Here is a 22,925-nt window from a genome sequence, read left to right as displayed (position 1 = left end):
GTTAAAACCTACGCCTTAAGGGAACAGAACTTGTCAGTCCAGCTCTCTAATCTATGCACAGCTCCAGTTATGGTTAGTGAAACTTAATGCCCTTGGATGTTAGCAGGGCAACTTGGAATGGTTAACGAAATGCAGCTTACCCAAAATCACTTAAAACAAAACTTATTTTTATTTCCAACTTCAAAAAGATGAACTAAGTCAGGTTGCTTGTGATGGTCTCAGGAGACTAACAGGGTTTTTGTGTCTTTCAGGATGAAAGGAAAGAATAGGGTGGCTTCTAGAGTAAGAGAAAAACTCACAAGCACTTATCAACGAAGCTGTGACTCCCTCAGTCCAGTTAGCTGCCTGAACATGAAAAGGCCAGGGATAATAAGGAATGCCAAAAGGAACGTACAAGGTTTTAACTGCCAATTACATGTGCGCATGCACATTTCTCAGAAACTGAAAGCACAGATATGAAGATGCTTATGACACTAGGTCTCTAGCTCTGGCCATTATCATCCCTGCTATCAACTCATCTTTTTCCCTTTTAAAATCTCACATCTTTGCGCTTTTTGTTGAAAAGGAAGCTTCTCTCAGGTATCCACAATGCTGCAGCACAGACCCAAAGTTGTCTACAATTCTAGGTGGCAACCCATTCCACAAATAAGTCAACAATTCTTCAGTATCAAAACAATATTCATTCATTTACCCTGCAAATACCAGGAAATAACCTTGAGAATATTGACATATTCTTGCACAAGATTTCTAGTACAGCCAAATTTAATTCATACAGTCCTCTGCTTTGTCACAGTTGTGTATTTCACAGTCCTGGTCTTCCCAAAATCATTTGCAAAGATAACTGGTTGAAAGTACTCCAAAATTTATTATTTCCAGCAAAGCCCACCCCTTCTACTTTCTTCACACCAAGCACATGTACCGGCTGGAACTGAGCTCTAGCAAATACTGCTGCTTTATACAAAGTCACCTTAAGGTATGTAATACCTGATTGGGGAACTGTGTGAACAATGTACCAACTGGCACCTATAAACACTTGATGCGACTCTAATCTTGCTAAATGCCCCATGCTTTTCCCTAATATTCCCGTATTACAACAGTGACTACCCTTCAAAAGTACGGCTGTAAGCTGTTGTAGGATGTCGCAGAAGATGCTATGAAAATGCAAGTCTTTCTATCCTTCACTGGGTTTCACTTTACAACTAGGCTTTTAATGTATGAAAAGAACCAGGTGGAGACCATGGAGAGAAACACAGCTGGTGAGCAGTGAGCTGGACAACTCGAAGGCTCACGTGTCTGGTTCTTCATTGTGAGCCCTTGGCTTCGTTTGTCAGCAGTTATTGGATTACACTCTTTCCCTGGAATATTACAGGCTGATCCAATTACAGCCCACAGGGTGACTGCACAGACACCTGATCCTGCCTCATGTTTTAGTGATTTCCCTTGGCCATTTGATCTCTACAAAATGATGAAGGATTTAGTGCATAATTGCAGATAGTTGCCAACTAAAATTTGTACAGCTACCTGATGGTCAATAACTGCAGAAATCCATTCCACCAGTTCACTCACTGAAGTCATGGCCTGCCACATGCCTCAGGTTTCATAATTCATAGGAATACTGGACAACACAAAACAATTTCCATCAGTAACCTGGTGTGTACAATCATCAGCTCCTCAATCATGCGGAATGTTTAGTAAGTACAGCTGCCAATTACCCTCCCACCGCTGCCCAATAACATGATTCCAACACAAAAATAGAATGGAGAAGGACATGAATTAGCTAACAATACTATTAACAGAAATAAACAGGGGTTACAACATGGAGAAAGGCCAGCCAACCCAACTATCCGATGTCAGCCTTTAGCCTCAATGCAAAATAAATTCATGAACAATCAGTACTCCCAAACTTCCTCAGCAAGTGTATGGGTGCAGTCTGCAACTATAAAACTAAGGAATCTTTATTCCCTTAGAAATTAGAATTTGAAAAACTTCAGAATCCAACTTAGATTGAGACAAAGTACGAAGCATCTCATAGAGAATTAAATTTTCACAAAAATTCCAGATGTTTACTGACCTGTGCCTTTATAAAATTTTCTATGCCTATCCAAAGTTTGGATGATCTGAATTGATCATAAGCAAACAAGGTACCGACAGGAACAGAAATCATCTGTACGATATCAGGGATAGTAGGAACTGCAGAACTGGAGAATCTGAGATAACAAGGTGTAGAGCTGGATGGACACAGCAGGCCAAGCAGCATCAGAGAAGCAGGAAGGCTGACATTTCGGGCCTAGACCCTACTTCAGAAATGGGGGAGGGGAAGGGGGTTCTGAAATAAATAGGGATACAGGGGGAGACGGATAGAAGATGGACAGAGGAGAAGATAGGTGGAGAGGAGACAGATAGGTCAAAGAGGCAGGGATGGAGCCTGTAAAGGCGAGTGTAGGTGGGGAGGTAGGGAGGACACAGGTCAGTCCAGGGAGGACGCGCGGGTCACGGGGACGGGATGAGGTAAGTAGGTAGGAGACAGGGGTGGAGCTTCAAGTGGGAAGAAGGGATGGGGGAAGAAAGACAGGTTAGGGAGGCGGGGACAAACTGGGCTGGATTTGGGATGCGGTAGGGGGAGTTGAGATTTTGAATCTTGTGAAGTCCACATTGATACCATCGGGCTGCAGGGTTCTCAAGTGGAATATGAGCTGTTGTTCCTGCAACCTTCGGGTAGCATTGTTGTGACACTGCAGAAGACCCAGGATGGACATATCATCTGAGGAATGGGAGGGGGAGTGGAAATAGTTCGCGACTGGGAGGTGCAGTTGTTTAGTGCGAACTGAGTGCAGGTGTTGTGCAAAGCGGTCCCCAAGCCTCCGCTTTTGGGAATTTTCCTCTCCCCCCATTTCTGAAGAAGGGCATAGGCCCGAGGTGTTAGCCTTTCTGCTCCTGAGATGCTGTTTGGCCTGCTGTGTTCATCCAGCTCCACAGCTTGTACTATATCAGGAACTAGACACAAAAGTGAAGGAAGGGGAGAACAGAGGATAGTTGCTCTCAAGAAAGGGAATATGAAACATAATGATTTCTCTGAGTAACCAGAATGTGAAACAAAAGAAAAATAAAAAAAGACAAAATCTCTGTGGTGAACAAAGACTTAAAGGATGACCTCAACTGTTTAAATCTGACAATCTGCTTCTCTGAAGGGCATACATTAGGCTGTCTGCAGAAGTCCTTTCATGTAATTTTTAATAGATTCATTCATCCAGAGACTGACTGAGTGGGTCTGTTCTCATCCAGATGAAGCAAATTTGAAAACAATTTTTTGTATGGTTCCTCAGGCTGGGTCATGCCATGCCTTCAAGAGGGAAGTGTCCAGCTTTTGACCGGGGCGGAGAATTTCTTTTAGACTTTGATCTTACAATGTGAACACTTCACCCGTAACAGCATTGATCACCCATCCCAAATTGTCCTCAAGGATGTGGTGGTGAGCTGTCTTCTTGAAACACTACAGTCATGTGGTGTGTAGCTACATCGATAATGATTTCTATTGCTGTTTGTACAACTGAGTAGATTGCTATGCTATTTCAGACAGCAATTAAGAGTTAACATTACTGTAGGTCTTAAGTCACATATAGCTGAGGTTGGCTAATTTCATTCCATATTGGACAGTAAACCAGATGGTTTTTTACGAAAATCGGTTAATGAGATATATTTATTATTGAGACTAGCCTTTTATTTCAGATTAATTAATTGAATTTACATTTCCCCATCTACAGTGGTAGGGTTTAAACTCATGCTTTTAGAGATTAGTCCAGCTGTAGGACCAGTAATATTACCTCAGTGCTATAGTTCCTTATTGCCCTAAAGGCAGCAATACTTTGTCCTTATAATCTCATAGACAGGTTTTGATCTTGTGATGCAGGGGAAACAGAGGAATCTGATTGGAGTCCCCGGGTCCTTTAGATGTCACTCTTCCTATAGTATTACATTGCTGTGGGAAGGCTAAGTGCCAGAAAGTGTTTTATGATCAATCGCTGGATTGACTGACTAGCTTTTCTCTGCCTAACAGTTTTAGCTGTTAAAGGCCACTTCAGACCCTCAGAGATATCTTCAAACTGGTGCAGCACTGAATGGAGACATTTTGCCTATTGTAATCCTGGCTTCAACAACTAGTCAGTAAAGCCTACACCCCTTCTTCCATATCCAAATATTAATATTGTCCCCTTTTCAGGTTTGTATAGGAACCCCATAGAGAGTTGATGTAGAATGTTGCTTTCACCATCCTTTCAAACAGTGTTCCAGAACATCACAACTTGCTGAACAAAATTGTATTCTTCTGTCGACAATCTCAAATCTGTGCCCTCTGGCTACTGACTCTTCTGTCACTGAAGTGATTCCCTTTATTTACATCATCAAATACCTCTCAGATCCTGTTTCTCACTAATATACTCATAGCACAACACGTCTATTCACTGTAAATCATACGACCCTTACCAATAACAACAATCTGCATTTATAAGACTCGTTTAAAATAGTAAAATGTCCTAAATATTTACTGCAACATTGACAAACAAAACTTAACATTTAAAGACACAGGTGATCAAAACTTGGTCTAAATGTTAAGTTTGAAAGAGCTTCTTAAAGGAGGAGTAAGAGAATGAGGGCAGTTTGGGGAGGATAAGGCTTGGGCAGCTAAGGCACACCCCAGTGTTAGCACTGTGACAAGTTGCACAATGCATAATGCATTGCATTCGTTATCTTTATTGCAATTCATCACATTCAATATCTGTGCAAATTAGGCTGTACAGTGACAAATACCTCATATCAATAATAATGTCATTGAGAGCTTAATAAAAGTTTAGGATTTCTTTCTTTAAATAAAAAAAAATGAAATGTTTATATGATAAGCTTGGTTGACTTAGAATGTGCAAGCTTAACAACTAACACAGCTCTGTGCAACAGGAATTTAAATGTGCAACTGTAGATCAGACAAGAAATACCACAGGTGGCACTTTGGGTATGGTGGACAGTGTATCATTGGGTTATGGAGTCTGTAACAATAGCGACTCCAATCTATAAAGTAGCCTGTAAGATGGATGGTGTGGGCAATGTACCTTTAGTTAATTAGAAATTATGCCCAGATATTTGGATTTGAAGTATGCAATATATTTTGATGGAAGTGAATCATATTACAGAAAGCTGACTAATTATGTGGTAACACGTTATTTTCCAATGCATGCCCCCACTTGCCACATTTGTGGTTGGGGTAAATGTGAATTTAGCTGATCTGGAACTGACAGGGTGGTTGGAAAGGAAGCGGGTGGAGCATGAAATTAGCTTGGTCAATACTCCATGACTTTGGTCAGCTGTAGTTCCAGACATGAAACATAGTCACGATATTCCACTAACAAAAACTCAGGGATGAATACATCTCTGGAATAGGACCATATGACTGGGGTGGTTGGTTGGGGGGTGGGGGTGGATTTAGGTTACTTGGTCCATCAAACCTGGTCCATCATTTAATAAGATTGCAGGTGATCTGGTTGTGATTGCTATCCCACTTTCATTTTTGTCCTCATGACCCTTCTTGACTCCTTTATGTATCAAAGATCCATGTAACTCTGCCTTATATAAATTCAATGACATAACTTTCACTACTATCTGGGGATGATAATTCTTTAGATTAACAACCCTCTGAGACAAAAAAACTCATTTACATCTAAAAGGGATCTTCTGTTCATAAACTGTACCTCATATTTCTGGTGTCCCCCACAAAAAGAGTAACTTTACAACATTCATCCTGTCAAGTCTCCTCAGAATTTTGTATATATATATCAGTAATTAAATCCAATAGGTACAGGTTCAGCTCTTCTAACATTTCCTTATTGGATAATCACTTCGCTGTATGGATGAGCGGAGTTGTATATACTTGCTGTTTGTAATTACCCAATTTAATCCAGAATTAGAATGATATGGAGGATAAAAGGGTTACGAGCACAGAGATGAAGGTGTAGTGATAATGCCACTGAACTCATAAGGCAGATTAATGCTTTGGAGGCCAAGCTCCTGAGATGTTTCTGGGCCTGCTGCGTTCATCCAGCCTCACACTTCGTTACCTTGGAATCTCCAGCGTCTGCAGCTCCCATTATCTCTAATGCTTTGGAGGCACAGTTTCACGCTGTGTCAGCTGGTAGAATTTTTCTTTTAGGGGAAAAAAGGAACTCCTATGATGGTAGTGATAGTGTCCCCACCTCTGGCCAAGAGGCCCAGGCTCTTGCCCTGCAGGTGTGTCAAAGAAGTTGATTAAAAATAACTGGAAGTGTTATGAGGCCAGTTTACACAGGCAAGGTTAACGTCAATCTAACAGGCATGTTTAAGATGACTAAAAGGATTGATAAAATAAAATGAGAAAAACAAATGTGAGCTAGGCCTTTCAACAGTAATACCAGGAAGCACTTCTTTACAGAAAGGATACTGGAAATTTGGAATTTGCTCTCCCAAAACTTGTTGACGTGAGGGGTTGTGTCAATAACTGAGCACGAAAGATAGTTGTTAGGAAACGGTTTGAAGGTTACAGACACAAAGTGGGTATGAAGAAGTGAAGACACTTATCAGCCATGATCTTACTGAAATAGCAGAACAGGCTGAAAGGGCTGAATGGCCCACTCTTCTTCCTATTTCTGCAGTAGAAACCATTAAGAATAAAGGACCGAGAGGAAGAAGGAACCAAGCCACCCAGATGGATTCTGGCTCTTAAATCAGTAACTAGTGCTCTCTGCTGTGTAGGCCCACTTATTTAAATACACTGTATGTTTGGCTGATAAAGTGACTGAAAACGATGCGATGTCAGATACCGCACACACAAGAAATAGTCAAAAGCGGGTTTTCCTTGTGTCCATGACACACACACACAGACAAAACAAGAACTGCACTATGTCTTTACTGAATGCTTTCCTGTTGTAAGCAAGTGACGGCAAGAGCAAAATAAGATATCCCGAGGAAAAAGGTCACTTTCCTGTCATTTCCTTTGTTGGTCACAGCTGTGATTGTTTTCTATTCAAAAGCCTTTTTAGCAAGTGGGGAGGAATAGATGATGTAGCTGCGGCTGGTATTTCAGATAGAGGTAGCACGATGAACTTCAAATATCTCATGGGGCTGTTTGATGAAAAACAGTAGTTTTTCCAATTTCCGTCAACACTCAACTCTCAAACCAACACTACCATTAAAGATTATTTGGTAATTTATCTCATTTGGTGCTCGCAAATTGGTTGCCATTGTGCCTGCAAAATAACAGTGACAACATTTAAAAAGAAACTTGTCGATAGTGAAACGCTTTAGAACGTTCTCAGAACTTGAAAGATAGTTCTCTGTCAATTGTTATTTCCCAGATTTAATATTACAAATGCCCTTGATCTGACGCACATTGGTGAGATTGGTGGCCATGATGCTCTTGATTTTTTTTAGTTTCAAACACAGTGGAGTTTAACTCATCAATTTCCTCCCCTTATCTCTTCTCCGGAAGATGGTGGCGTCATTCTGGGGCACATGCTCTGTTCCTGTGTCTCATCTATGTAGCTAGCATTCATTTCCAAGCTGTTTGCTGTTCAGTCTTGCTGCCTGGCACTTCCACATCCTGAAGCAATGCAGAAACTGATGAGCACACAAACAAAATTTTGCTATTTAATTCAGATGTGCAAATGTGAGCTTTCAGTGGTTTGTTGTCTTAATTCTTAGCCCACTCTCAAGACAACCTGTGCTCAGTCTTCTACACTGTGCCAAAGCAGCCCAAGACAAGCTGTGAGAACGGCACACACTGAGAACTTTATAACCTTAAGCTTCAAAATGAAGATCTAGTTTATATCATTAGCACTGTTTCCATTTTCTCAGGTTGATTGTGTTGATAATGGTTCTGCTGTAAAAACTTGCATCATTGCAAACCCTCATACTTTGTTTCTTTCCTGGCTTCTTTTGCCTCACACCATAATCCCTTTTGCTTTTCTAATCAGTGTGCCCTCCACCTTTCCCCAGAACTTCCCTTTAATTTTTCTGCCAGTCCTCTTCCATCTCAATCCCAGTTGCTGGCTCTGGAATTGCTCAAAAATCCTTGTTAAATCGCTCACATTTTCCAGGTCTGATGAAAGGTTACTGGTCTGAAATTTTGTTTTAATTGTTCCACAGCTGTTGCCCAACCTGCTGAATGATTCCAACAGTTTGAGCTGAACTGAGGGAGTCAGGGCCTTCTTAAAAACAAACTCTTTTGTGCATCAGCAAGTTTCAGATTACCCCAAGAAAGAAAAGATGAACTTGATTTGAACCAAACTAAAGTGTTCTTAAAACAGATTGGACATTGACAACAGCATGACAATGACTGAACGCAAGTGGAAGTGTTACAAGAGCATTATAGGCGTTACCTGGAAATATTAAGGAGGAGACCAACAGATGAATATTTGGGAATGTGCTGCATTTGAAATGTGTTGGATCTTATACTCTTGAAAGTTCCAAGTAGGGTTTTGGCATGGCCTACCTCCAACAGCTGCTCTTCCATTTCCTCACAGAATACCAGTAGTCATCAGTATTATCATAACAATGGTCTTACCAGAAGAGAGACTTCTTCTGCATCACTTCCTTCAGTTGCTTCCTTGATGTATCATCCAGGCTACCGAAGTCATACTTGGGACTGAATTCCGCTGGAGGAGGAGTTATGAACTTGACATCAAATGCAGAAGAAGGAAAATCAATCTAGAGATAGAGAGGAAAGGAGCTCCTTACAAAATGACAAAACATTTCGTTTCTTCATACTAACAAAGTGATGAAGCAATGAATCTCTGTCATTAGCTCAATTTGAGCCAGAGTCAAATTCCTGCAAAATACAGAAATTTATGAGCTGGAAACAACCAAATAAATACTTCCATTCTTATACAGCATGATATGAATGGTGCCTTAATAGAAAAGCATCTGTTCAATGGCCTTATGTGAGGTGGATAATCGTCCAACGTGACTTGACATATAGCTGGCGGCAAAACAAGGCTTCAATTATCATTCTCCTCACCGTACTGACTGCTGTATTTGCTTGCACAATAATAGCTGCACTTTAAAAGTCGTTTGTTAGTTGAGAGATGTGTTGGGATGCCTTGAGAAAACAAAGTGCTTTTCAAATACAAGCTTATAAAAACGCTACTCGGTATCCATTATTCCAAGGTTTTGAACAGAAAATGCAAGAAATTCTTTGTCATGAAGCACCTTATTAAATTCTTTCTAAATACCTAGTGTTCAAAATTATCGAGGATTTTGATGGCACTTTTCTCTATCTATTCTATCAGCATTAGCAGGTGGGGTGGTAACCAGAGGGCACAGATTTGAGATAATTAAAGAGCCAGCCGGGATGTGAGGAAATAATTCATTGTGCAGCACGCAGTTAAGATCTAAAATGCACAGCCTGAAAGAGTGGCAAGGCAGATTCAATAGTGACTTCGTAAAGGGAATTGGATATGTATTTGAAAAGAAAAAAATTGAAAGGAAAGTGCAGGGGCACGGGACTAGTGGACTCCTTCACAGATACCATGAGCCAAAATGTCTAACAGCCCCTCCAACCCCTTCCCACTTTTGTGCATAAATGTGCTACATTTGATCATCACTGCTTTATTTGAAGAATCATTTTGGATTTGGAAAAATTCTGTATCTTTGATGCTCGTAGATCATAAATACAGGCAATAAATCCATGTCGGTGTGTAATACTCAAAAGTATTTTCAAACTATTTTCTTGTCTATCGATGCTGGCATTTTCCGGTCTGCCCCCTCCACCCCCCAACCCTGGCTAATCAATTGATGACTTCTAGGGCTGTACATCTGGCCTTGAAGATTTCCAGTATTTTTTCTCATTCCTATTTCCAGTTTGGCTAAGATTACTTTTCCCCATTTTTCCTTAAAGGATTTAGTTTAAAAAAAGAACACCAGCTTCTGATTTGTGAACTGGGGTAACGCATGGGATATTCTGTTTCCTTCAGCAGACGTCATTCATTTCATAACTCAGGATGGAATCTTTTTCTTGTGTTCGCTTCAAATCTGAAAATGGGAAGATTTTAGAGGAGAACAGCCTGCTGCCTACCTTTTCAGAAAGCCCAGCAAATGGTATGCCAATTTGGCATCCGACTGGCTGCTAGCAGGCTCTTTGCTGGAATTATGGGACCAGAACAGGAATTCCCAACTGATGCCAGAAACCGACATCTCCAGAACTTGGAGGAAACACAAAGCTAAGGATCTAGGCAGCTGAAGGCACAACCATGAATGGTGGTGTAAATAAAACTGGGAATGTCCATGCTTTAAGAATAAAAACAGCTATTGTAAAGGAGGCTAATTGCTAGATGCAAGAAAACTATTACTGATCGCCAATGACCACGAACTCTCCTGGTTTAAATCGTCCTCTGTTCTCAGTTTGCCAAAACACCACACAACAGGTCTCTAATTTGCCCAAGATTATGTATCATGTTCCTGATTACAATCTAATGCATAAAACATGTGTGTCTGTAGACTGAAGGTGAAAACCAGGTTTGGCTCAGCTGTGGATTTTCCCATAGCCGGTCAATGCTCACTGCTCATGCACATGCATATTCGTGTAGAATGGCTTCCAGAGTGAGTCCTGGAAGCATCACATTTCCCACTGGGCTATATACAATCTCACTTGTTAACTTCACAGAGAAAGAGAGACAGAGAGAGAGAGAGAGAGAGAGAGAGAGAATGGCAGAAATTAAAAAAATAAAAAAGGTGAATTTCCTGAGCTATATATATCCTAACAAGAACATTACTTAAATAAATATGTGGCAGCGTTTTGGACGAATAATTTAGATGATTTCTCTGTAATTTTAGTGGCTTGGGCGTGTTCAAACAAAACAGTATTTTGCATTATTTCCTCAATGTGTTTGATATGTGCACACTAAACAGAAGTATGTGGAAAATGAGAATAGCATGAAGGTCCTTGTCACATTCCAGGCCATCCGCACAGAACAGGCAAAGCTCCATCGCTGCACATGCTGAGCCCCACTTGCAGGAACTTCAATTATTGTCCCTTCATTGATTCTTGGGTCTCCTTGGGTATTGGGCATCTGTTATGGTCTCTTAGAGACAGTTTTGCTAGACTGCTATTGCTCTGATTCCCTATCTTATCCTTAACCCTCTCACTCCCAGTAATCCTGTAAACCCTTCATTTACATGACAATGTACGGTATACTGAATACAGCTCTCTGGTACTGCCTCTGAGTCTCGACCACATGCTTCATTCCACTCTGCTAATGTCAGAGGACCATCATTGATAACATCTTCATTAATGTATTCATATCCCAGTCTGCATTTTGCTCACAGTGAGAACTCTTTCAATACAACTGCTTAAGGTTCTTACACTACAGGCTCTTGAGTTGCTAGCCAAGTTCTTTTTGTTCAAGCCCTTAATTTGATCAAGTTTAGTACTGGGCATTCAGAAATTCAATCTCATAATTGAAAACATATGAAAATAACATGGAGAGGGGAAATGCAGCATGGCTTGTGTGACTTTTTAAAAAATTGCAGATAATTTAATCAACCATTTTCAGCAGCTCAGACAGTGAAAATATGTGAAGGGACTTCAGTTCCAGCATGATCAGAGTCATAGGGCAGTGTGTCACAAGAACTGACAGGAATTGCCAAAGAAATAAAGGACTTGCTTAAAATAAATTTGTCACCCTTCTAATTGATCTTCCTCATGTTAGCTCAGTCCACTCCTTCCACACTCGCTGAATAGCCAGGCTGGATTACACGTTTATATGTGTATTATGTGCTGCAGTGGGATGCAAACCTATAATCTTCAGATTCACAGACTGCGTTGCAAAGCCTGAGATGCTATGGTACTATTGCAAAGATAATAAGGAAGAAGCCAACTCGCTACACTCTTTCACAAGCAAAGTATAACCAAACACTTGGCTGGGGTATTCTGGCACAGCAATTGATAAGATTGTGCCATTCCTGTTTTTAAAAGGTGGAAAGTGTACATTTTTCTAAAAATTAAATGCGTACATCAGCATATTTAAGGTTGCAAGGAAAGGTAGATTGTTGAAAAGCTGTAAGACATTTCCAAACCAAAACTATAAAAAAATGAAGAGTTGAAAGGAAAGGTCCCCTGAAGGGAGGAATTGTTGCTGATTCTACTCACGGACTGACTGCCACATCAGCACACGAGGCAGGGAAAGCTAGTGGAAGCAATGCAGAATCCTTACTGCAAACAGACTGTTTTATCAGACCCATATGGAAATGTTACACAGTACTTTCAAATGTTTTCTCAACAAATCCAACCAAAGTTTGTGTTATCCTTTGAAGCTTAAAAGTGACCTGTGCTTCAATAAAAGTTTGAAAAGATTCAGTTGGCACCCTCACACCTCACTAATGCTTTCTTCTTTGGTTCCCGTCCACAGGTTGTCACACATTATACCTTGGAGTAAAGTGTGTGCACGGGGCCTGGCGAGAACCCAGTTAAAGGGTATCAGAGATAATGGGAACTGCAGATGCTGGAGATTCCAAGATAATAAAATGTGAGGCTGGATGAACACAGCAGGCCAAGCAGCATCTCAGGAGCACAAAAGCTGACGTTTCGGGCCTAGACCCTTCATCAGAGAGGGGGATGGGGGGAGGGAACTGGAATAAATAGGGAGAGAGGGGGAGGCGGACCGAAGATGGAGAGTAAAGAAGATAGGTGGAGAAGGTGTGGGTGGGGAGGTAGGGAGGGGATAGGTCAGTCCAGGGAAGACGGACAGGTCAAGGAGGTGGGATGAGGTTAGTAGGTAGCTGGGGGTGCGGCTTGGGGTGGGAGGAAGGGATGGGTGAGAGGAAGAACCGGTTAGGGAGGCAGAGACAGGTTGGACTTGTTTTGGGATGCAGTGGGTGGGGGGGAAGAGCTGGGCTGGTTGTGTGGTGCAGTGGGGGGAGGGGATGAACTGGGCTGGTTTAGGGATGCAGTGGGGGAAGGGGAGATTTTGAAACTGGTGAAGTCCACATTGATACCATATGGCTGCAGGGTTCCCAGGCGGAATATGAGTTGCTGTTCCTGCAACCTTCGGGTGGCATCATTGTGGCAGTGCAGGAGGCCCATGATGGACATGTCATCAAGAGAATGGGAGGGGGAGTGGAAATGGTTTGCGACTGGGAGGTGCAGTTGTTTGTTGCGAACTGAGCGGAGGTGTTCTGCAAAGCGGTCCCCAAGCCTCCGCTTGGTTTCCCCAATGTAGAAGAAGCCGCACCGGGTACAGTGGATGCAGTATACCACATTGGCAGATGTGCAGGTGAACCTCTGCTTAATGTGGAATGTCATCTTGGGGCCTGGGATGGGGGTGAGGGAGGTGGTGTGGGGACAAGTGTAGCATTTCCTGCGGTTGCAGGGGAAGGTGCCGGGTGTGGTGGGGTTGGAGGGCAGTGTGGAGCGAACAAGGGAGTCACGGAGAGAGTGGTCTCTCCGGAAAGCAGACAGGGGTGGGGATGGAAAAATGTCTTGGGTGGTGGGGTCGGATTGTAAATGGCGGAAGTGTCGGAGGATAATGCGTTGTATCCGGAGGTTGGTAGGGTGGTGTGTGAGAACGAGGGGGATCCTCTTGGGGCGGTTGTGGCGGGGGCGGGGTGTGAGGGATGTGTCGCGGGAAATGCGGGAGACGCGGTCAAGGGCGTTCTCAATCACCGTGGGGGGGAAGTTGCGGTCCTTAAAGAACTTGGACATCTGGGATGTGCGGGAGTGGAATGTCTTATCGTGGGAGCAGATGCGGCGGAGGCAGAGGAATTGGGAATAGGGGATGGAATTTTTGCAGGAGGGTGGGTGGGAGGAGGTGTATTCTAGGTAGCTGTGGGAGTCGGTGGGCTTGAAATGGACATCAGTTACAAGCTGGTTGCCTGAGATGGAGACTGAGAGGTCCAGGAAGGTGAGGGATGTGCTGGAGATGGCCCAGGTGAACTGAAGGTTGGGGTGGAAGGTGTTGGTGAAGTGGATGAACTGTTCGAGCTCCTCTGGGGAGCAAGAGGCGGCGCCGATACAGTCATCAATGTACCGGAGGAAGAGGTGGGGTTTGGGGCCTGTGTAGGTGCGGAAGATGGACTGTTCCACGTAACCTACAAAGAGGCAGGCATAGCTGGGGCCCATGCGGGTGCCCATGGCCACCCCCTTAGTCTGTAGGAAGTGGGAGGAGTCAAAAGAGAAGTTGTTGAGTGTGAGGACGAGTTCCGCTAGGCGGATGAGAGTGTCGGTGGAGGGGGCCTGGTCGGGCCTGCGGGACAGGAAGAAGCGGAGGGCCTTGAGGCCATCTCCATGCGGAATGCAGGTGTACAGGGACTGGACGTCCATGGTGAATATGAGGTGTTGGGGGCCAGGGAATTGGAAGTCCTGGAGGAGGTGGAGGGCGTGGGTGGTGTCACGGACATAGGTGGGGAGTTCCTGGACCAAAGGGGAGAAAATGGAGTCCAGATAGGTGGAGATGAGTTCGGTGGGGCAGGAGCAGGCTGAGACGATGGGTCGACCAGGGCAGGCAGGTTTGTGGATTTTGGGAAGGAGATAGAAACGGGCCGTGCGGGGTTGGGGAACAATGAGGTTGGAGGCTGTGGGTGGGAGGTCCCCTGAGGTGATGAGGTCATGAATGGTGTTGGAGATGATGGTTTGGTGCTCGGGTGTGGGGTCATGATCGAGGAGGCGGTAGGAGGTGGTGTCGGAGAGTTGGCGTCTGGCCTCGGCGATGTAGAGGTCAGTACGCCATACTACCACTGCGCCACCCTTGTCTGCGGGTTTGATGGTGAGGTTGGGGTTGGAGCGGAGGGCGCGGAGGGCTGCCCGTTCTGCGGGGGAGAGGTTGGAGTGGGTGAGAGGGGTGGAGAGGTTGAGGCGGTTAATGTCTCGACGGCAGTTGGAGATGAAGAGGTCAAGGGAGGGTAGGAGGCCTGGGGGTGGTGTCCAGGAGGAGGACTTGTGTTGGAAGCGGGTGAAGGGGTCAGTGGAAGGAGGGTTGGGTTCCCGGTTGAAGAAGTAGGCATGCAGGCGAAGACGGCGGAAAAACTGCTCTGTGTCCGACCGTGACTGGTATTCGTTGATGTGTGGTTGTAGGGGGACAAAGGTGAGCCCCTTGCTCAGGACTGACCGTTCGTCCTCAGTCAGTGGGAGGTCTGGGGGGATGGTGAAGATTCGGCAGGGCTCAGGGTGGCTGTCTCCTCTGGGGTTGCAGGCTGTGGAGGTTGTGGGCGGAGCGATGATGTCGTCGGCCGTGGGCGGGGTTCCGTCGGCGTCGACCGTGGGCGGGGTTCCGTCGGCGTCGACCGTGGGCGGGGTTCCGTCGGCGGTGGGAGGATCGGGGTGGGCGGCAGCAGCTGAGGTGAGGGTGGTGTGTGGGCTGTAGTACCTGGACGTGGAGGTGGTGACTGCAGCAGCGGTTCCGGAAGTTCTGTGGCCGGCGGAGGCCGATGTGACGTCATCGGTGGGGTCTCCGGCCGTGTCCTCATGGTCAATGGCGGCGGGTGCATGGTGGGGGAGGGGCAGGGACAGAGTCGGGATTTGGGAGGCGCAGGAATCCTCTTGTGGGTGGCAGGGGCCCGTGAGTTGGTTGTACTTACGATTTTTGGTGTCCAGTAAAGCTGAGTGGAACTGGGTGTTCAGTCTGTGGATCCTGCGGAGGATAAAAAACAGCAGGGGTCCTTTGCAGGTCTGGGAGAGGGAGGCTCTGAGCTGGGGCAGGCTGGATTGCAGTGTGTGGAGGTGCCGGCGCATGGCTGCGAGTGTCTGTTTCAGGACTCGCAGGGAGAAACGCTTCTGAAGGGCCTGAATATTCTGGGTGTAGAGGTGGTCACGGTTGGGACCAAATTGGGAAGGCTGAAATGTGGACTGTAGTCCCTTGGGGATGATCTGGTTCCGTAGGCAGGTGCTGAGAAAGGTGATGTGGCTGTGGTACCTGGTTTGCTTCAGGACATGGTCGAGCAGTTTCAAGGCCGAAGAGATTACAAGAGAGTTGCAATGGGAGAGAGATTCCCTGAGGTTGGTCCGGAGGGAGGAGGGTAACTTCTTCAGGTTAGGCATCCCTGGAAGAGGCTTCGCAGTGAGGTTAAAATAGTATCAGAGATAATGGGAACTGCAGATGCTGGAGATTCCAAGATAATAAAATGTGAGGCTGGATGAACACAGCAGGCCAAGCAGCATCTCAGGAGCACAAAAGCTGACGTTTCGGGCCTAGACCCTTCATCAGAGAGGGGGATGGGGGGAGGGAACTGGAATAAATAGGGAGAGAGGGGGAGGCGGACCGAAGATGGAGAGTAAAGAAGATAGGTGGAGAAGGTGTGGGTGGGGAGGTAGGGAGGGGATAGGTCAGTCCAGGGAAGACGGACAGGTCAAGGAGGTGGGATGAGGTTAGTAGGTAGCTGGGGGTGCGGCTTGGGGTGGGAGGAAGGGATGGGTGAGAGGAAGAACCGGTTAGGGAGGCAGAGACAGGTTGGACTGGTTTTGGGATGCAGTGGGTGGGGGGGAAGAGCTGGGCTGGTTGTGTGGTGCAGTGGGGGGAGGGGACGAACTAGGCTGGTTTAGGGATGCAGTAGGGGAAGGGGAGATTTTGAAACTGGTGAAGTCCACATTGATACCATATGGCTGCAGGGTTCCCAGGCGGAATATGAGTTGCTGTTCCTGCAACCTTCGGGTGGCATCATTGTGGCAGTGCAGGAGGCCCATGATGGGCATGTCATCAAGAGAATGGGAGGGGGAGTGGAAATGGTTTGCGACTGGGAGGTGCAGTTGTTTATCCCCTCCCCCCACTGCACCACACAACCAGCCCAGCTCTTCCCCCCCACCCACTGCATCCCAAAACCAGTCCAACCTGTCTCTGCCTCCCTAACCGGTTCTTCCTCTCACCCATCCCTTCCTCCCACCCCAAGCCGCACCCCCAGCTACCTACTAACCTCATCCCACCTCCTTGACCTGTCTGTCTTCCCTGGACTGACCTATCCCCTCCCTACCTCCCCACCCACACCTTCTCCACCTATCTTCTTTACTCTCCATCTTCGGTCCGCCTCCCCCTCTCTCCCTATTTATTCCAGTTCCCTCCCCCCATCCCCCTCTCTGATGAAGGGTCTAGGCCCGAAACGTCAGCTTTTGTGCTCCTGAGATGCTGCTTGGCCTGCTGTGTTCATCCAGCCTCACATTTTATTATCTGAGAACCCAGTTAAACATTGCTTTAAATTTGGCAGATGGAAGCTGAGCCCTTATAGGAGCCGCTTAACCTCTGAATACTTACCTCCATCATATCTGAAACCGCACACTCAATTTAGAGAAGGAAATTAAAGAACTGACTTCAACACATCACAAAGCACTTTACAAGCAATGAGGCACTTTTGGAATAAAGTCACCGTGGTTCTGTTGGAAACACAGCAGCCAATTTCCACAGCAAGCTCCTGCTAACAGCCATGTGATAATGACCAGATCATCTGCTATTGTGATGCTGATGTGGAAACAAATTGGCAAAAAGATTCGAAAAGAAGCTCTATTGTAGATCTTTTTGTCAGTTTTTAACATCTGCAAAGGTTGTGGGTTCAAAGACCACTTCAGGACTTAAGCAAGAATATCAAAAACTCGATCAGCATACTACTGAAGCAATGCTGCAAGGTCCAAGGTGTCAGCTTTCGGATAAGACATTAATCCAAGGGTCATCTTCTCTTTCAAGAAAGTGAAAGCGACATAAAAGGGTACCTTAAAATGACAGCAAGGAATTGCCTGCAGAGTATCCTGGCCAATATTTCCTTCTTAAAAACAACAGTTTAAAACAACTCAAATTTGGCCCTTTTAACATTATAATAGAACAAGGACTACAATTCCAAAGCACCTCATCAACTGTACAGCGCTTTGGGACAAGCAAGTGGTTGCTAAAGGTGCTATACAAATGCAAATACAAATACTTGATAACAATGGGAGAATAAGCGACAAGAATAGATGGAAAGCTGCAGAAAATATGTAACAGCTACTTTGAAATACAAGGGCAGAAGTCACACAATGCCAGGTTATAGTCGTCTCCCAGCACCACAGTTGAAACTGGTATCACTATAGGGAAATCCATCGTCAACTCACCTGACCACATCCTTCAATCTGAAGTTCTCAGCCAAGGCTCAATTTCTGCCCCACTATCAAAATGGATCCCATTGCTCTCACAGTGGACACAGAGGAATTCATCAGGTGAATCAGGGTCCAGGAATTCTTCCACAAATACTAAAATGTCAGCAGCGAGCCCAATGAGACAACCAACGAACCAGAACATTCAACAGAGAGAACCGCAGTGCAGTGACCAAAGAAGAAAGGAGTCGAATCAGACCCCTTCAGAAAGCTGCTGCCTTTAGGCTCGACATGTACGTTCAAGGCGTCAGCAGACGTGTTAATGCCAGGTTCATCAGCCATTCTCACAAGATAGTATAGAATGTCACCTAAGCACAACGCAAGGCCTTCCACGTTCTCAAGGCACAACATGGTCATCAAACCAGCAGAGGAGAAGCCATCTTCATACAGAATAGAATGGATTACAGCAAAGAAAAGTAATAACAACTGAACAACCAGGAACACTACCTGTTGATCCAACCAAAGAAGACACTTGGCATTCGAACAAACTGATCAAGACTTTTGATCCAGACCTTCAGAGTATTCTATGCACTCTCATCCCATGTACTTCTCATATAGGAGACTTCTACTGCCTTCTGAGATGCACAAAGCCAATACACCTGGACGTCCCATCGTAGCAGGCAACGAGACCCTGTGTGAGAACCTCTCTGTCGAAGGCATCTTGAAACCCGTTGTATAGGGAACCTCCAGCTTCTGCCATGACACTACAGACCTCTTGCTGAAACTCAGCACCCACGGACCAGGGAACCAGGTACATTCCTAGCCACAATGGACATCTCGGCAGTCTACACCAGCCTCCCCCACAATGACGGCATCATAGCAACAGCCTCTGTACTCAATACCACCAATTTGCTGCCAATTTGCAGACACCATGCTCTAACTCACCCATTTTATCCTTGACCACAACGTCTTCACCTTTGACAACCAGTTCTTCACCTAGACACACGGAACAGCCATGGGGACCAAATTCACTCCCCAACACACCAATATTTTGAGCACTGGTTCAAGCAAGACCTCTTTGCTGCACAGGACCCCCAACCAACATGAGTCACCGGATACTTCACTGACATTTTCTTCCTTTGGGCTCACAGCAAGAAATCACTGAAATGACTACACAATGAGATCAAGTTTCAGCCCATCAGACTTACCACGGACTACTCTTCAAAATCAGTCGTCTCGCTCTTTGACCATCAATGATGGACAGCTCAGTGCCCCACTCTACCACAAGCCCACGGATAACCTCATGATGCTGTACTTTTCTAGCTTCCATCCTAAACATCTCCTTTGGACAAGCCCTGCATATATACATAATCTGCTCAGAAAAACAGGAATGCGACGGAGGCCTTAAGATGCTAAAAGGTGCCCTCATAAGAATGGGATACGATGCTCAACTCATCGATCACCAGTTCCGACGTGCCACAGCAAGAAACTCCAACAACCTCCTCAGAAGGCTAACACAGGGCACGACTAACAGAGTATCCTTCGCTGTTCAGTACTTATTTGGAGCGTAGAAATTACGCCATGCTCTTCACAGCTTTCAACATGTCATCGATGACAATGAACACTCGCCAAGATCATCCTTACGCCTCCACTTCTCATCTTCAAACAACCACCAAACCTTAAATAGACCATCATTCGCAGCAAACTACTCCAGCCTTGAGAATGGCATTGACCACAAGATCACACAACCCTCTAAAAGCAATCTGTGCAAGACATGCCAGATTATTAACATGGACACTACCATCACACGTGGGAACACCACACACCACATACATGGCAGATACTCATGTGACTCAGGCAACGTTGTCTACTTCATACGCTGCAGGCAAGCATGCCCTGAGGCATGGTACATTGGCGAGACCATGCAGGTGCTACAGTAACAAATGAATGGGCACCACGCAACTATCGCCAGACAGGAATGTTCTTCCCCAGTGGGGGTCACTTCAGAGGTCGAGGGCATTCAGACACGGATCATTGAGTAAGTGTCCCCACAGCGGTCTGTGAGATACACAACACAGGATCACCGAGCAGAAACTTACAGCCAAATTCTGTACCTATTAGATGGTCTCAACCATGATCTTGTGTTCATGTTGCGTTACATGTGACCCCCACCACATGTTCTGCATCTATAAAATCTTCCTTACTGTCCTGTTTTGACACCATCACCTTGATAATTTGTTATGATCTCTCTGTCTTAATTAATTTGTGCAGTTTTGGATTACTTACTACTTTGGTTAAACCTTCAGCATGCAACTCTTAAACCTGTCATGTTATTCCAGCAGTTTGGTTTGTTTAGTGCACCACTTTATTTGTATTTTTTTAAAAATTATCTCTCTGCCTTATTCACTCAGATTATAGGTCATCCCTTCACTTGCTATTCAGCTATTGACACTTTACTCACACTACCTGACACTTTTGATCATCTGCAGTGACTTACTATTCAGTCTGCTGACATTCCACTCACACCATTTGTACGATCCTCTGATCTCTGCCTATACGTTGTGTGCCTGTTTGCATCTCTTCACTCCATGTGAACAAGGAGCAACGCTCTGAAAGCTGTGATTTCAAATAAACCTGTTGGACTATAACCTGCTGTTGTGTGACTTCTGACCTCATCCACCCCAGTCCAACACCAACACCTCCACATCATTAAAACAGTACAGACAGTGTTTTATTCAGAACGTCATCTAATAGTAATTGCCTCTGAATCAGAAGAGAGAGAGTTCAAGTCCCACTCTAGATACTTGAGTGTTCAATCCAGGCTGACGCTTGCAGCATTGTGTTTTTGAAGGTTTGGCCTTCAAATACGAGACACTAAACCAAAGTCATTTCTGCCCTCTCGGGTGAAAATAAGAGTTCCCATGGCATTACTACAAGATGATTCTGGGAGGTCTCCGTTTATCAATGAATCACATTATCTCACTACTCTGTATTTATAGACTAATGTATCCCAAGAGCTGCAACAGCTGCAAAATATACTGCACCATCCCGACATCATGAAAAGTGCTACATGAATACAAGTTTCTCCTTGTTAGTGAAGGAGTTAAAATGCACAAACAGGCACCAAACTTTAGCCAGGCCAATAAAACTTATCCTGTATGAATACAATTAATATTTAAATCAATTTCCATAATTTTAGTAAATAGCTACATCACCTTACTTCACAATACAATTTCAAATATTCGAGAATAGTAATTTGACTGTATGCAGTCTAAGATCAAAGACACAAATATAAGGCAATGGATAATGTATGGATGGACAAAGAACATAATAAAGTCTATAAACGAGGGCAGACTTGGAGAAACCCAGATGTGGGGCCTTCAAAGATCCCGATTGCATGCAGTCTGGATTATTATGGAAGAGACAGAAGCAATAAATTGAGAGATAATGGGAACTGCAGATGCTGGAGATTCCAAGATAATAAAATGTGAGGCTGGACGAACACAGCAGGCCAAGCAGCATCTCAGGAGCACAAAAGCTGACGTTTCGGGCCTAGACCCTTCATCAGAGAGGGGGATGGGGGGAGGGAACTGGAATAAATAGGGAGAGAGGGGGAGGCGGACCGAAGATGGAGAGTAAAGAAGATAGGTGGAGAGAGTGTAGGTGGGGAGGTAGGGAGGGGATAGGTCAGTCCAGGGAAGACGGACAGGTCAAGGAGGTGGGATGAGGTTAGTAGGTAGCGGGGGGTGCGGCTTGGGGTGGGAGGAAGGGATGGGTGAGAGGAAGAACCGGTTAGGGAGGCAGAGACAGGTTGGACTGGTTTTGGGATGCAGTGGGTGGGGTGGGGGGGGGGGGAAGAGCTGGGCTGGTTGTGTGGTGCAGTGGGGGGAGGGGACGAACTGGGCTGGTTGAGGGATGCAGTGGGGGAAGGGGAGATTTTGAAACTGGTGAAGTCCACATTGATACCATATGGCTGCAGGGTTCCCAGGCGGAATAGGAGTTGCTGTTCCTGCAACCTTCGGGTGGCATCATTGTTGCAGTGCAGGAGGCCCATGATGGACATGTCATCAAGAGAATGGGAGGGGGAGTGGAAATGGTTTGCGACTGGGAGGTACAGTTGTTTTTTGCGAACTGAGCGGAGGTGTTCTGCAAAGCGGTCCCCAAGCCTCCGCTTGGTTTCCCCAATGTAGAAGAAGCCGCACCGGGTACAGTGGATGCAGTATACCACATTGGCAGATGTGCAGGTGAACCTCTGCTTGATGTGTAATGTCATCTTGGGGCCTGGGATGGGGGTGAGGGTGAGGGTGAGGGAGGAGGTGTGGGGACAAGTGTAGCATTTCCTGCGGTTGCAGGGGAAGGTGCCGGGTGTGGTGGGGTTGGAGGGCAGTGTGGAGCGAACAAGGGAGTCACGGAGAGAGTGGTCTCTCCGGAAAGCAGACAGGGGAGGGGATGGAAAAATGTCTTGGGTGGTGGGGTCGGATTGTAAATGGCGGAAGTGTCGGAGGATAATGCATTGTATCCGGAGGTTGGTAGGGTGGTGTGTGAGAACGAGGGGGATCCTCTTGGGGTGGTTGTGGCGGGGGCGGGGTGTGAGGGATGTGTCGCGGGAAATGCGGGAGACGCGGTCAAGGGCGTTCTCAATCACCGTGGGGGGAAAGTTGCGGCCCTTAAAGAACTTGGACATCTGGGATATGCGGGAGTGGAATGTCTTGTCGTGGGAGCAGATGCGGCGGAGGCGGAAGAATTGGGAATAGGGGATGGAATTTTTGCAGGAGGGTAGGTGGGAGGAGGTGTATTCTAGGTAGCTGTGGGAGTCGGTGGGCTTGAAATGGACATCAGTTACAAGCTGGTTGCCTAAGATGGAGAC

At 45.7% G+C, this 22,925-nt stretch overlaps 1 protein-coding gene across 5 annotated transcripts in view; it reads right to left on the bottom strand.

Annotated features, from left to right (window-relative positions):
* pik3c2b (phosphatidylinositol-4-phosphate 3-kinase, catalytic subunit type 2 beta) overlaps window positions 1–22,925 on the bottom strand; it is a 218,279-nt gene that overhangs the window by 43,691 nt on the left and 151,663 nt on the right. For all 5 annotated transcript variants that reach the window (XM_048553065.2, XM_059653333.1, XM_048553064.2 and 2 more), the window contains one exon: window positions 8,582–8,724. In XM_048553065.2, the coding sequence (XP_048409022.1) occupies window positions 8,582–8,724 (143 nt within the window). The remainder of the gene's footprint in view (window positions 1–8,581; window positions 8,725–22,925) is intronic.

The sequence above is a fragment of the Stegostoma tigrinum genome, chromosome 21 (assembly GCF_030684315.1).
Source record: "Stegostoma tigrinum isolate sSteTig4 chromosome 21, sSteTig4.hap1, whole genome shotgun sequence".
NCBI classification, from domain to species: domain Eukaryota; kingdom Metazoa; phylum Chordata; class Chondrichthyes; order Orectolobiformes; family Stegostomatidae; genus Stegostoma; species Stegostoma tigrinum.
The sequence above is the reverse complement of the archived record's forward strand: the minus strand, read 5'-3'. Positions and strand labels throughout refer to the sequence as shown.